At 35.9% G+C, this 13,378-nt stretch overlaps 1 protein-coding gene across 1 annotated transcript; it reads right to left on the bottom strand.

The window, feature by feature from the left end:
* Positions 1-1,293: 1,293 nt before the first annotated feature.
* On the bottom strand, positions 1,294-6,785 carry LOC104242675 (protein ROOT INITIATION DEFECTIVE 3). The gene is made up of 8 exons (XM_009797750.2): positions 6,506-6,785; positions 6,241-6,354; positions 6,009-6,142; positions 5,773-5,920; positions 5,283-5,482; positions 4,505-4,632; positions 3,172-3,419; positions 1,294-1,783 (listed from the first exon to the last, which is right to left on the bottom strand). The coding sequence occupies exons 1-8, from the start codon at positions 6,716-6,718 to the stop codon at positions 1,619-1,621; spliced, it is 1,350 nt and encodes a 449-aa protein (XP_009796052.1). The 5' UTR covers positions 6,719-6,785; the 3' UTR covers positions 1,294-1,618.
* Between the last annotated feature and the right edge of the window lie 6,593 nt (positions 6,786-13,378).

The following is a 13,378-nucleotide window of genomic DNA, read 5'->3' as shown; positions in this document are numbered from 1 at the left end:
CTCTAATATGGGACAATGTCCCTTTGTCAAGGGGAGGAAATCAAATATTTCATTTTTCCTCCATTTCCCATTCACCCTCTTTTAAACTAAAATAAGTTTTAAAAACCCAACAAACCAATCATCTAGTGATACTAATTTCCTGAATTTGAAAGTTACATTATGATAAAAGGGTAGCTCGGTGCATAAAGTATTTTGTATTCATGAAAGGTTCGGGGAAGGGTCGTAGCCATTGGAGTGTGATGTAGATAACTTACCCTAATACAAGTATTAACGACAAATTCAACGGCTCAAATGTATGACCTACAGGTCACTCGGAAATAACTGTGTCGTTGCTCCAAGACTCCCCTTCGAAGTTCATTACGATAAGATTTGTGATAAATTGGGGACTTTTTGAACAGTTTCCTCAAGGTTGACGTTTTGACGAGGGACCACGAATCCAATCATTTCGACGCTTATGTCCTTGCAGTTTTTGTCTTATCCTATCTTTTCCATCTCCTAAAGATATTGGATTTCAAAAATTACTGTTGTAGGCTTATTCTTGTTTTCACGTTTGTTTGTTGCAAAGGCCGTCTTGATAATAAGAACACGACCTAAGAATATGAGACTTTTGAGTTGCACTTGAATTCTCGGGTATGTCAAAGGAAACAAAAGGATAAATGATGCAGCGTCGAAGCTAGAAATTTTTTCAAGAGTATTTAAATTTAAAATAAGTGAAAAAAGTTTCTAACAAAGGGTGTTCAATATGTGTTATATATCTCTAAAACGTAATATTTTACCTATGTATACAGTGCAACTTTTCGACGAAAGGTGGTCAGTTAACCACCCTTATGACCATGTGGTTGCGCCACTGAAATGATGCTTAAATCTAAAAGCAAATGTAAACACGCTGCATAGCAGTGGTTGAAATAGTTCAAGATTGAAAACTTAAAGACATAAGTATGATAAAAATGTGAGATCACATATATAGCAACGAGCGGCAGTTGGAATCAACTGAAGTCAGCCGTTTACTGAACAAGAAAATACAACACTCCATTCTAGTATTAAAGGGCAACCCGGTACACTAAGCAACCGCTATGCGCGAGAACACTCTATTCTGGTATTAAAATGTGGATTATGAGAACTGGCTGATCGGGTCTGCAATACTATCCGACTCAATTTGAGAGCCATGTACTGGACCTACCTTAAACAGCTGCTTCTCTCTCAGTCTGCAGTCAGCAATAGCATATAAGCTCAAGGGAAAACTTCCAGTCGTCGAACTCAGATTAATGAGAGTTCCACATAAGATACTACCAATTGAAATAAAGACAAGGCACATTTAGAATTGACTGAATACAAATGCAGCGAGAGTTCTAGACTCATTAATTTAAACCTTTTGTTCACGGCCAAAACTTCAAGTAAAGGAATCGAATTTCATCTATACCGTCATAACTAATCACTGCTAAATAAATATTACACAAAAATTTAAGAAGCTGCTGCAGATAGTAATCCATTGAGAGCAAGCTCACTGGGTGAGCACATCATGTAGGTGGAAGACTCTAATCTATAAGCAGCTTCCCCTTCCGTTTCATCCTTTCCCCTCAGAATATGTTGAAAAAAAATATATATGTTATAGGCTGTGTCACGCAGTATTTCCAGCTGGTTCCCCATCCAATAGCTCGGTTACACAAAACTCATGTAGATTTTGATACTTCTTTTCCCATTGCTGAATCATTTGTATGGACCTGCTGCGGTCGAGTTTTAGCTTTTCGATCTCCATTTGAGCAGCAGCAGAAGACCCTTGTCTCTGTAAGCAGGAAACACTCGCTATTAGTTGCAATGAATGATCACTTTTGTCAGGCAATAGTATGACATATCTATAGCAATGGGATTAACTGTCACGGCAGTTGTACAAGCATCAAAAAGTCAAAGTGGTGCATATTGCCGGGATAAACAAAATACATCTCAGAACATCTTGTAAATATAAATTTTGGACCTTAATAAGTCAGCTTACATTGTCATTTACATCTGCCAACCAACGAAGAAGAAGACATCTCTTCTTGTTTTAATGTGAATGAAAGAGATCTAGTATCTATATGTATGGGCTAGATATGTCAAAGTACTAGTTGTTTCTCCTTCACTTTAAACTCTGTTTTCCACAAAAACACAATTTTACTTTCCGAAACCTTATATATGTTATTAATTTGTCGAAGTACTAGTTCGTTTTTCCATCATAAGTGCAAATAGAAGCTAAAAGCCAGCTAACTGCTTCTTTAAGAAAATAAATTTGAACCAAGTTATGTGTGTAGTCAAACTACCCAGCAATTCTGCCGGCAGTCTGTCTTCAGTTCCATTACCTCCACTAAATCACCACTTAACGGTCAGATAGCCCTTTAAGTGCATTACTGCAATTGACGACAAGACCAATCTTTTCACATAAAAAGAATGAAAACATAAAGATGTTGAAAACGAAAATTTTAGATGGTACATACATACATCAATCGCAGAAAGATTGTTCCTAGACTCTAAAACATACCAACATGAATGTGCCATGAAAAAGTAGTTCATGAAAACAGTTGAGCACATGAAGAGTTTCACAGAGATGATTGCTGTAGAGCCACTATACCGGTTTTAAAGGATAAATAAACAAGTAATGAAAAATGATAAGACTTTGGTGAATGTTGGCATGAGCAAAATCCACATTTTCAAAGTATCTATTCCCCATCAGAAAGACGTGATACTCCTTCCCCAGAAAAGAGCCCTTTGTTTCTCATTGACAGTATCAAAACTGGATCTACTTTCAGTAAAATGTTTAACACATCTATAATACAAAAAGTCATGTTGACCATTTTCCTCTTTTATTTACCACTTCCTCTCTATTCGTATAAAAACACAAAGTCAACACCTGGACCACATATTCCCCTAATAAACACTTTTTTTATAAGGTAAAGTTTAATTCCCTTAATAAACACTTAACTATTCACATTTTCATCTCTTCTCATAAATAGTCACGCCAAGTCAAACTAGGACCATTAAATTGAGAAGCAACAAATATAAAAATTTACAACTGAAAATGTCCTATTCATAACATACACACTTGAGAACATGGAACCCGCAATAATAGTGACACGGATTTGAAAAAACAAAAAAAAGGAAATAGGAAAAGGAAATGCACATTAATCAAGAAAATCTGACCTGAAGCTCTAAGATTTGATTATTTAGTGTCTGAACACTGATATATGAAGCTTCAACAGATCTATCAGGATTGACCCGGGGGCCAATTACTGCCACATAATCATTATCATCTGCTGAGTTAGCATACTTTTCCAATGGGGGTGGTAATGATACCCCATGTCTCTTTACGGACGGCCCTTGGGAATTCACAGATCCTCTGGGACTCAGGAGAGATGGTTGTCTAACAACAACAATATTGTTAACTGGGCCTGTTAAAAATGAATAAAAAGATAAGATATTTCACTGACTTGGAAAAGCAAGAAGGAAAAAGAAGAAAATAGAAGTTGAAACTAGATATATATTAAGCCACCATTGAAACGAATAATATTTGCCACAGAATCATCAGATTTATCATGTGAGGATACTACCAAGTGTCCTAATTGAAAGAGCTTTAATTTAACTCTTTCCACATTTTACTAACTGTTGCAAGACATTAGGCTTTCAAGAAGGGAAACAAGCCCCTTCTTCAAGCCTTACTCTTCCATGACACTAAGTGATCAAGGAGGGTACACCCCACAGCTAAGTTGCGCGGACTCTTCGTTTTTGGTGCCGCACCCGTCTCGACATAGGACGGGAGCAGGAGCGGGATACGTCCCGGATTCAGTCAACTAATTTCGGATACTTTGAGCTGAGTCCATCGACAAATCCGAACCGATCCGTTCAATTTCGGATTTCGAATTGGATCGGATTTCGGATTGTGTTTATTAAAATTTCGGATTTCGGATCGGATTGGTATAATTTTAATACGATCCGATCCGATCCGAAATCCGAAATTATTAGGGCATGTATAAATACTAAACTTTAATTTCGGATAGTTAGTACTTCTTTTACATTTTCCTCCAAGTTACTACCTTTACAATTGATGGATTTAGCTATATTGGCACCATATTACTCTCATAATTGCATAAACATGAATTTTTCTTACTGCATTGCCTCTTTTACAAAGAAAATATACATATTAGTTTGCAACTTTGAGGCATAATAATCCGATCCGAAATCCGATCCAAACTTTAAAATCCGATCCAATATTAATTCGGATCGGATTCGGATTGCATTTTCTAGAATCCGAAATCCGATCCAATCCATGCACAGCCCTAACTTAGCCCCACAGTATTTCTATGGAATCACTTAGAGAAACCTTAAACTTTTTAAACCTTTCTTTTAAATAATTCAACCATGCATTTAACAAACAAATTTCTTATGCATTATTATCAATTTTTCAAGAATTTCAAGAAAATGTATTAAAGTAGTAGCAATGAGTCATTTGAAGAAGTACAAAGGGCATCAATTGTACCTTTTGCATGCCTAAAAATTCGGGCGATGTTATGGTCTTTAGTGTTCCACACCCGAACCATGCCATCCTCTGATCCAGAAATTAGCAAGACCCCGTCCGTAGTTAATGCTAAGCACGTAATAGCCTTACTGTTTCATGAATAGTTGTAAAGTTATTCAAGGAAAATTAAAAACAGCTAAGGGATTGGAGACAAAAATTAGTATGTATCTGCAGGACTGGCACAGAAGTTCAAAAAATTACAGGGACTATCTCATCATGGTTCAAATAATAACAAGCAAAAATGGCATGACCTCATATAGCTGAAAAGTTACAGGGAAAATTTTATCATAATCCTATAAGAACATCCAGAAACTAGTTTAACTCCTCCATACACATATTGGGAGTAATTCCCTGGTCGCAAAATTCAACCATACATACCCAGAACACAAATTCCACACGCTTCATGCCTAAAAGTTATAGATTCCTACTAAATGGCTCTTGAATTTCAGCATTCAAAAAGAATAAAGAGATTCAAAGCAACAATTTTTTCACGCTTGACACTTCAGCATGAAGCTATTAGTGATGCCAACAAAAATTAAGTAGTCACATGGTGATTTCATGTAATCCATAGGACAGCAAAGGACAATATAGAGGTACTCATGAAACACAAAAAGTCATACGGAAGCTTTTCCAAACATCTTAAACGAAAAATAAAAAGAGATAAAACTTAAAGGTTTACAAAACCAGACTTCGTATTAGCTAATATATATATATATAACTAATCGTATATATTACAAACCTTTGCTCAGACAAAAAACCAAGAATATGCAATCCGTAATTACTGTTGGGGTCAGCAACAGCATTTAGTGCAGCAATGTATATTTTCCCATCTCTACCACCAGCATAGAAGACATCTTCACCAGGGTCCAATGCAATAGCATCAATTACTGATGGAAACACAATGTTTCTCAACAATTTTCCTCTCGACAAGCTCCATACCTAAGACAAATGAACAGCTAAGACTATTGAGACTCAAACAAGGGTATACAGTACATTGGTTCCAACTAATTAATTGTTGCCAGTCACTATGGTGATTAGACAAATAACACGCTGAAAAACCAGTAAAAAAATGATAGAACATATTATATTAGTAAAAAAAAATGAAATCATCCTTAGCATCCAATTGAAACATAGCGAACTTGTCGTAGAGGCAATCGACACAATTCATCATGATTGACCATCAGTCATACCGGAAAAGTTCAATAAATTGGGAAAATGACAAGGCGAACCTTGCATGTTCTATCTTCTGAAGCAGATACAACAATTGCATTAGCTCCGCCATACCCAGTCACAACATCAGTCACCTTCAAAGAATGCTCAGAGAAACTATACTCGTAAGGCTGTCTTGCTTTCTCCCTCAACAAATCATCAAATACCCTAATTTCAGCCAAATTCCAGTGATTAGCCCTCAGATCATCAAACAAAAACTAGAAAAGTGAAAATCATAGAAAGCAAATACTAGTACATTATAAGAGACCAAACTCGAACAGATCCATCCTCTGAACCAGAAATCAGAAGTGATTGATCATCATTGAATTTCAAGCAAGTAACTGCCCTATAGTGAGCATGCCACTTCTTAAGTAGTTTACCAGTCGCAACCTACAAAATATAAACAAAACATAAAACATTTAATCGATACTGTCAGATACAGTGAGCTAATAAATGGACATATGACCAAAACACGACTTAGTATAAACCTGCCACAAGTATATATCACCGGATGCACCTCCTCCGGCCATATAAGTTCCCTCATTGTTGCAAACAAGTGGACTTATAGATTCCGCTGGAAAGCTTTTAACTTCAACTTGAGGCTACAAATGTAATTACTAAAAAGTCACAATTATGGCCACTAAATAACAGTTTAATCCAAAACTAGGTTTTCTAACAAGCAATGCATCGAACAGCTTAACTTCGAACTTTAATAGTGTGAATTTATAAAATTAAAAATGAGTTATTGTTTACCTTGTTCCAGGACCAGTAAAGGATAGAGCCTGACGACGATTTGGTAGCACAGAGTTGAGAGGAGGCGAGAAAGCGGCCGCCGACACAGACAAGGCCGTGGGAGGGGGAGGAGCAAGACCGATAACGAAGGTGCTCGGCGCCAGTATGGAGGTCCCAACAGCCGATACCGGCATCGGTCGGCGACGACGCGATTACCAATTCCAGCTCCGTCATTTGGTAGGTTTAGTGAGAAGAAGTGCTCACTGTTTTGCTGGAGACTGCCGGAATGGTTCAGTTTTTGCGCGAGTTTGAAATTTTGAAGGACGTTGGTACTGAGGGTCTATTAATATCTGGGCTGGACAGGCAATCTCGATATGGCTATTCATTACTATCTCTGGCCCAGTAAAGCCCATTAACGTTATCCAATCTAGCCCGCTCGTTGAGTGAAGTTGAGCTAAAAGTTTTCAGCCCGTTTTAAGCGGTTGACACTTAGGAGTAGGGGTGGCAATTTGAGCCCAAACCCATCTAACCCGCCCAACCCGTCCAGAGATTAATGGGTTGGGTTATAAACATTTTAGTTCATGGGTCAATTTGGGCTGAGTCCAAGTTAACCCATTATATTTTATAGTTTATTCTGACACATTAAGCAGCCCAAATACAACCCATGAAACTCATTCAAAACAAAAGGTATCTCAACCCAACTTATATAGAAATTTATTTAGTTGCCCCAATTTTACTTTTTTTTATTTGTATTTTTAATTTTATGTTCTTTTGTTTTTCTGCACCATCCGCCCACCCTTCTCCCTCCCGCAAAACCCCCTCCCTTCAAAAAGAAATTTTTTACTTTTTTTTTTGTATTTTCAGTTTTCTATTTTTTTTCCTGCACCACTAACCCCCACCACCCTTCAAAAAAAAATTACTTTTTTTTTATTTTCAATTGTCTGTTTTTTTTCTGCACCACTCCCCCCCCTCCCTAAAAAAATTTGTATTTTCAATTTTCTGTTTTTTTTCTGCACCACCCCACCCCTCCCCTCAAAATATTTCTTTACTTTTTCTTTGTATTTCAAAAAAAAATTACACTTTTTTTTTAAAATTTTCTATTTTCTGTTTTTTTTTTCGTTTTTCTGCATCACCCACCCGCCCCACCCCACCCCCAAAATTTTTTCGACTTACACATTTTAAGGTAAAAGACTTTTTTTATGCAAGATGAGCATGGTTCTAAAACATAGGTCAAGTTGGGCGGGTTGGGTTATGACCCATTGTTTAGCCTATCTTGACCCAGCTCATCTTAGCCCAAGTACACTTTGGGCTGGATTGGGCAATGACCCATTTATTGACTTAACCCATCTTGACTCGCCCAAATTCAACTCAACCCGCCCATTTGCCACCCCTACTTGGCAGTAGGTAACTCGTTTTCAGAAACTACTATAGTTTAGTGGCTATTAATTTCTTATAGCTACCATATACATATTTATTTCCTACTAGTTTTAGTGTACGCACGTGTATAGTGCGTCAATTAATAAATAAATCTATATGTAAGAAGAACAAATTATTAAAAAATAGCAATTTATATCAAATTTAAATATTTGCTTAAGGAAATAATTTGTAAAAGGGATTAAAATTTTATATATTAAGATTTCTGACATGGTTCAAATAATACATATTCGATAAATAAAATTAATTTTAAAATCCTAATTAAGTAAATATTAAGAAAATTAACACATGAATAATTATAGTTTTGAAACAATTTATAAAATATTATTTAAACAAACCAAGAAATATTGTATGAAAAGGAAAATAAAGGATCAAGATTGGTCTTGCACGATAAAATTTTCCTTATAACGAACTAGATGTCTTATTTCTATCCCACTACGACTACGCACCACATCAGTTGCAACTACATCATTTTGATTGTTGGTTGAACCACATCATCATCAGGAATCTGAGTCTCCGTGCTATCTACAGGGATATCAACAACTTCTTCCTCTTGTGCAGTCTGCTCAACATGACTCCCATTACTTTGTGGTAGTATGACTTTGGGCACTTGTTCTTGCGGGACATTAAGTCTATTGACATTTCTCCCACTACTAAAATGCAATGGTATGTCAAAATCGACTTCCGGGGTTTGGATCTGGTCGTTTTGTTTTTCAAATGACTGAGTTTCCATTCCTTTGCTAAGTTCCCGTAAAACGAGTTTACTTCTAGGAACATGGTTCATCAAATAGTCCTCTTCAAGAAACTTGGCACTTGTGCTAACAATTACCTTTTTCTCTTTAGGACAATAGAATAAACCACCTTTCCTCCCTTTTGGATAACCTACAAACACGCATACATCCGTTTTTGCCTCCAATTTATCCGTTTTCCCTTTCAGCACATATGCCGGACAACCCCAAACTCGAATATGCCGCAGACTAGGTTTGCGCCCAATCCATAATTCTGTAGGGGTCAAAGTACTAACTTTGAAGGAACTAAGTTCAGAACGTAATTCGTCGTTTCTAAGGCATATCCCCAAAAGGACGAAGGCAAATCGGAATAACTCATCATTGATCTAACCATTTCCATAAGTGTGTTATTTCTTCTTTCAGCTCCACCATTTTGTTGTGGAGTTCCAGCTGCAGATAATTGAGATGTAATTCTACATTGATAAATAACCAATGAAATCCGCAAAGAGGTACTCCCCACCACGATCAGATCGTAGTGTCTTGATATATTTATTATGCCATTTTTCTGTCTCGGTCTTAAATTCTTTGAACTTTTTAAAACATTCAGACTTTCGACGCAACAAATAAATATATCCATATTTTGAGTAATCATCTATGAAGGTCACAAAATACTCAAAATCACCTCTTGCTTGGACATTAATTGGACCACACAAATCAGAATGAATTAACTCTAATTTATCGCTTGCTCGATTTACTTTTGAGGGGAAATTTCGTTTTGTCATTTTTTTCTTCTAAACAAGATTCACAAGTTGGTAGTGCCTCCACTTTCAATGAACTTAAAGGTCCATCCTTGACCAACCTTGAAATTCTGTTTAGATTTATATGACCCAAACGCAAGTGCCATAAATATGTTTCACTCAATTCAGAAGAACGTTTTCTCTTACTTGGTAAATCAATATAATTCAGTTTTTTAGGTTGTAACGGTTTAGGAATAGAGTCAACAAAAAAAGGCCATTAATCAATGTATCCGAAGAGAGATAACGTTTATCATGAGTAATAATACATTTATCAATATCATGAAAATTAATGTCATAACCATCTCTCATAGCGCTAGAAACCGAAATTAAATTTCTCCTAATGGAAGGTGCATATAATGTGTCTTTTAAAGCTAAAACTCTACCACTACCAAACGAAATACTAATGTTTCCCATTGGTAAAGCTGGACTGACAAACCATCTGCTTGATAAACATTGATTTCTCCTTTACTTAGCAGCCGCGTTATTTGAAACCCCTGCAAATAAGCGCAGACATGATTAGTGGCTCCCGAATATACACACCATGACATGGTAGAAACAGCCGCTAAAAGAGTTTCAATGACAAGTAGATGTAAATCACCTGGTTTTATTTTCAGCTTGGCCAGATAAGTCGGATACTACTTCTTATGATGCCCTGGCTGCTTGCAGTGATAGCACTTGCCCTTAGCCTTTTTCACACCAGCAGTTGCGCCACCAACAGAGGATTTTTGAGTATTTTTCTTCTTCTGACCGCCTCTCGGTTTAGAAACAGAACCAACCTCAAAATTCAATGCCACAGGAGGAGCTTGTTGCTTGATAATAGTCTCTGCCGACTACAACTCATTCAGCAATTTCACAAGTGACAAATCCATTTTGTTCATGTTATAATTTAGGCGAAATTGCTGAAAACTGTCAAGCAGAGTCTGCAAGATCATTTCAACCTGCGTATCCTTGTCAATGTTAGCTCTAATGACCTCCAGTTCATTCAGAAGACTCATCATCTTCAGAATATGGTCCATAACCGATGAACCTTCAACTATTTTGGTATTCAGAAGAGATTTCATGGCAGTCTGCTTAGCCGCACGATTCTAATCTCCAAACATTTCTTTGAGATTTTTCAGAATGTCATAAGTAGACTCCATTGACTGATGCTGATGTTGTAGAATATTTGACATAGATGCCAGAATGTAACATCGCGCTATCTCATCAGCCTTGACCCATTTCTGGTAAGCCTTTTGTTCATCATCTGTAGCATCATCTCCAGGTTTTTCTGGACACACCTCATCGAGCACAAATTTGTACTCTTCAACAATTAGGACAATGTCCAAGTTTCGTTCCAATCAACATAATTTAGACCCTCAAGTTTGTTTTGAGTAAGAATAGCAGTAAGGGGATTGAAAGCAGTCATTGTTAATCTTGTAGACAATTTCATTAAATAGATCAAAATCAGTCATGTTTATTTGAATATTAAAACTCAAAACACACTACATATATATAATCTATGCACCTTGAACAACAAATTTCGATGAAAAATAGGCTATTCTTGCAATATACATATATAATGACAGATTATTCACTCCATGAATTTAGACAGTCCATACTCAGATGGAGAGTAAACTGTTAATTTAAGTCAAGTGAATATCAACATTCAATATATATATACTAGCTCCATTGAACCAACATGCACACTCAGATGGAGAGTGAATACAAGTAATCAACAACTAGTATAACCTAGTGATTATCCATAATGAGTTTATCCGATATGGAAGAAGACCTACGTCAACGTGTAAAAATATTATATCACTAGTATTTTAACCCTGTAGTCCACAGGAAACGATCCCACCAATACTTGATTTAAAACAACTCAAAAAAGTTTTGAAATTTTTTCAGAAAATCAATAAAACGTCCAAAAACCCATCTAAACGATCCCGAATGCCCAAAAACGACGTATTTCATGAGCTTTAGTCATTAATATTGCTCACTGGGCCGTTTTACATGGACCTGCCAAGTTGCAGGTCAATCAAAGTCCGTCAACATGTTGACCTCCGATTTTCTGGCCTAATTCGGCCAAACAGTGACTTTTGCGTTTTTCATGGAACAATGTAATTTTTAGATTATTCTACTCAAATATCATAAACTATAAGCAGATATTACATGATTTTCAGAATAATCATAATACTCAGAACAAATATTCATGTTAAGAACAATGCAGTTTTACAGAATTCAAAACCAATCTTTGCAGGTAATTCAAAACTTGCATATTAATATGATACTAATTTTATTAGTCATCCTAATCATTTAATTAGACATGAGTAGGCTCTGATACCAATTGATTGGATTATTTATCACAGTGGAAGCAATCACAATATCTTATTCACATGTAAATTAAACAATTAGCACATACAGAGATTATACGAGTTACCTCTTGAAGCGGGAACAAAGCAAATCGTTATCCTTTTCCAGTTCCAGAATTGTAAGACCTCAGCAACCTTCCACAGCCTTCTACTATGTTACCCAAATAAAAATCGAAAATAGAGAACTTCGGGTGGGCGAAATTCAAGGAAGAAAAATGTGTTGTTTTCCAGTGCAAAAAACGGCCAACTATATATCATGTATATATAGCTATGTTTTTTATGTTAAAACACTTTTCCAAAACCTATTAGGTTTTCTTCTTCCACTAAGGAAAGGTTTCCTCTATTTTCTATTATTCAGGCACAATAGGGACCATAGAATTTAATTAATAAAGCTTCCTATTATGAAATTAATTTCGAAATTTTGAAATTAACTTCTACCATAATAAATTACGAATTATTCCACTAAAAATTCGTAATTGCACTCCTTAGTTCAATTTTGAAATTCTTCCATAAAACCTTATTTAACTCCCCCATGCTAAGATTCAGATATTAACCAATCATATTAAATTACTGACAATTTAATTTATTGATCACCTCCTTTAGACTTTCACTTAACTTATTTCATGTGTCGGATACAAAATCCACCGGCCGGGTTTACATATGAAAACTTATAAGCTTTCATAAAGGAGTAAACTTATAAGGGTTTACTTCGCCAATGTATATCATTATTGTCCAATTTACCAGGCTTATTGACCCATGAAAGAATCTCGCCTTTTAATAAATCAAAACAATAAATGATATACACGACTAATAATAATTATATCAAGATTAAGAGTATAAGTACATTGAATGGACTAGAGAAATTATTTATTAAGTCAGTATAAAATTCCTATCTCTACTTGATCCATCCAATACATACAAAATGTACTAGCACAAGAAGTTGGAATTAGACCATTCCCATAATCAAGATAAATTATATTTAATCTTGTGCTACAACCATCCCGATGGCTTGTCCAATTCCATCATTAGGTTGTGAACATAAACTTTATGACTTATAAGAACCGATGATTTAATCTTTCACGTATAAGCTAAACTCTATACACTAAATCATCTACTATATAAGCAACAGATACACAAACAAATACATGATCTATTTAAAATAAAACTTTATTGAATTGAATAAATAAATGAACAATTATTCCATAAAGAATACTATAACAATACGCATGGTTTATAATATATCCTAACAATCTTCCACTTAGACTCATAACCATGCGTCTACAATTCTAACACCCATTCCGTCTACATGCCTATCAAAAGTCTTCTGTGGTAAGCTCTTAGTAAACGGGTCCGCCAAGTTGTTCTTCGACGTAATCTTGGTGACTGCTACATCCCCTCTTTGCACTATCTCACGAATTAAATGATATTTACGCTCAATATGCTTTGCTCTTTTATGGCTTTGCAGCTCCTTTGAATTTGCAACCGCACCACTATTATCACACTAAAGTGTTATTGGTGCTTGAATCAAGGGAACCACATTCAACTCTCTTAGGAAGTTTCCAAGCCAAACCGCCTCTTTGAGGC

Source organism: Nicotiana sylvestris, chromosome 4 (genome assembly GCF_000393655.2).
Source record: "Nicotiana sylvestris chromosome 4, ASM39365v2, whole genome shotgun sequence".
Classification (NCBI taxonomy): Eukaryota; Viridiplantae; Streptophyta; class Magnoliopsida; order Solanales; family Solanaceae; genus Nicotiana; species Nicotiana sylvestris.
The sequence above is the reverse complement of the archived record's forward strand: the minus strand, read 5'-3'. Positions and strand labels throughout refer to the sequence as shown.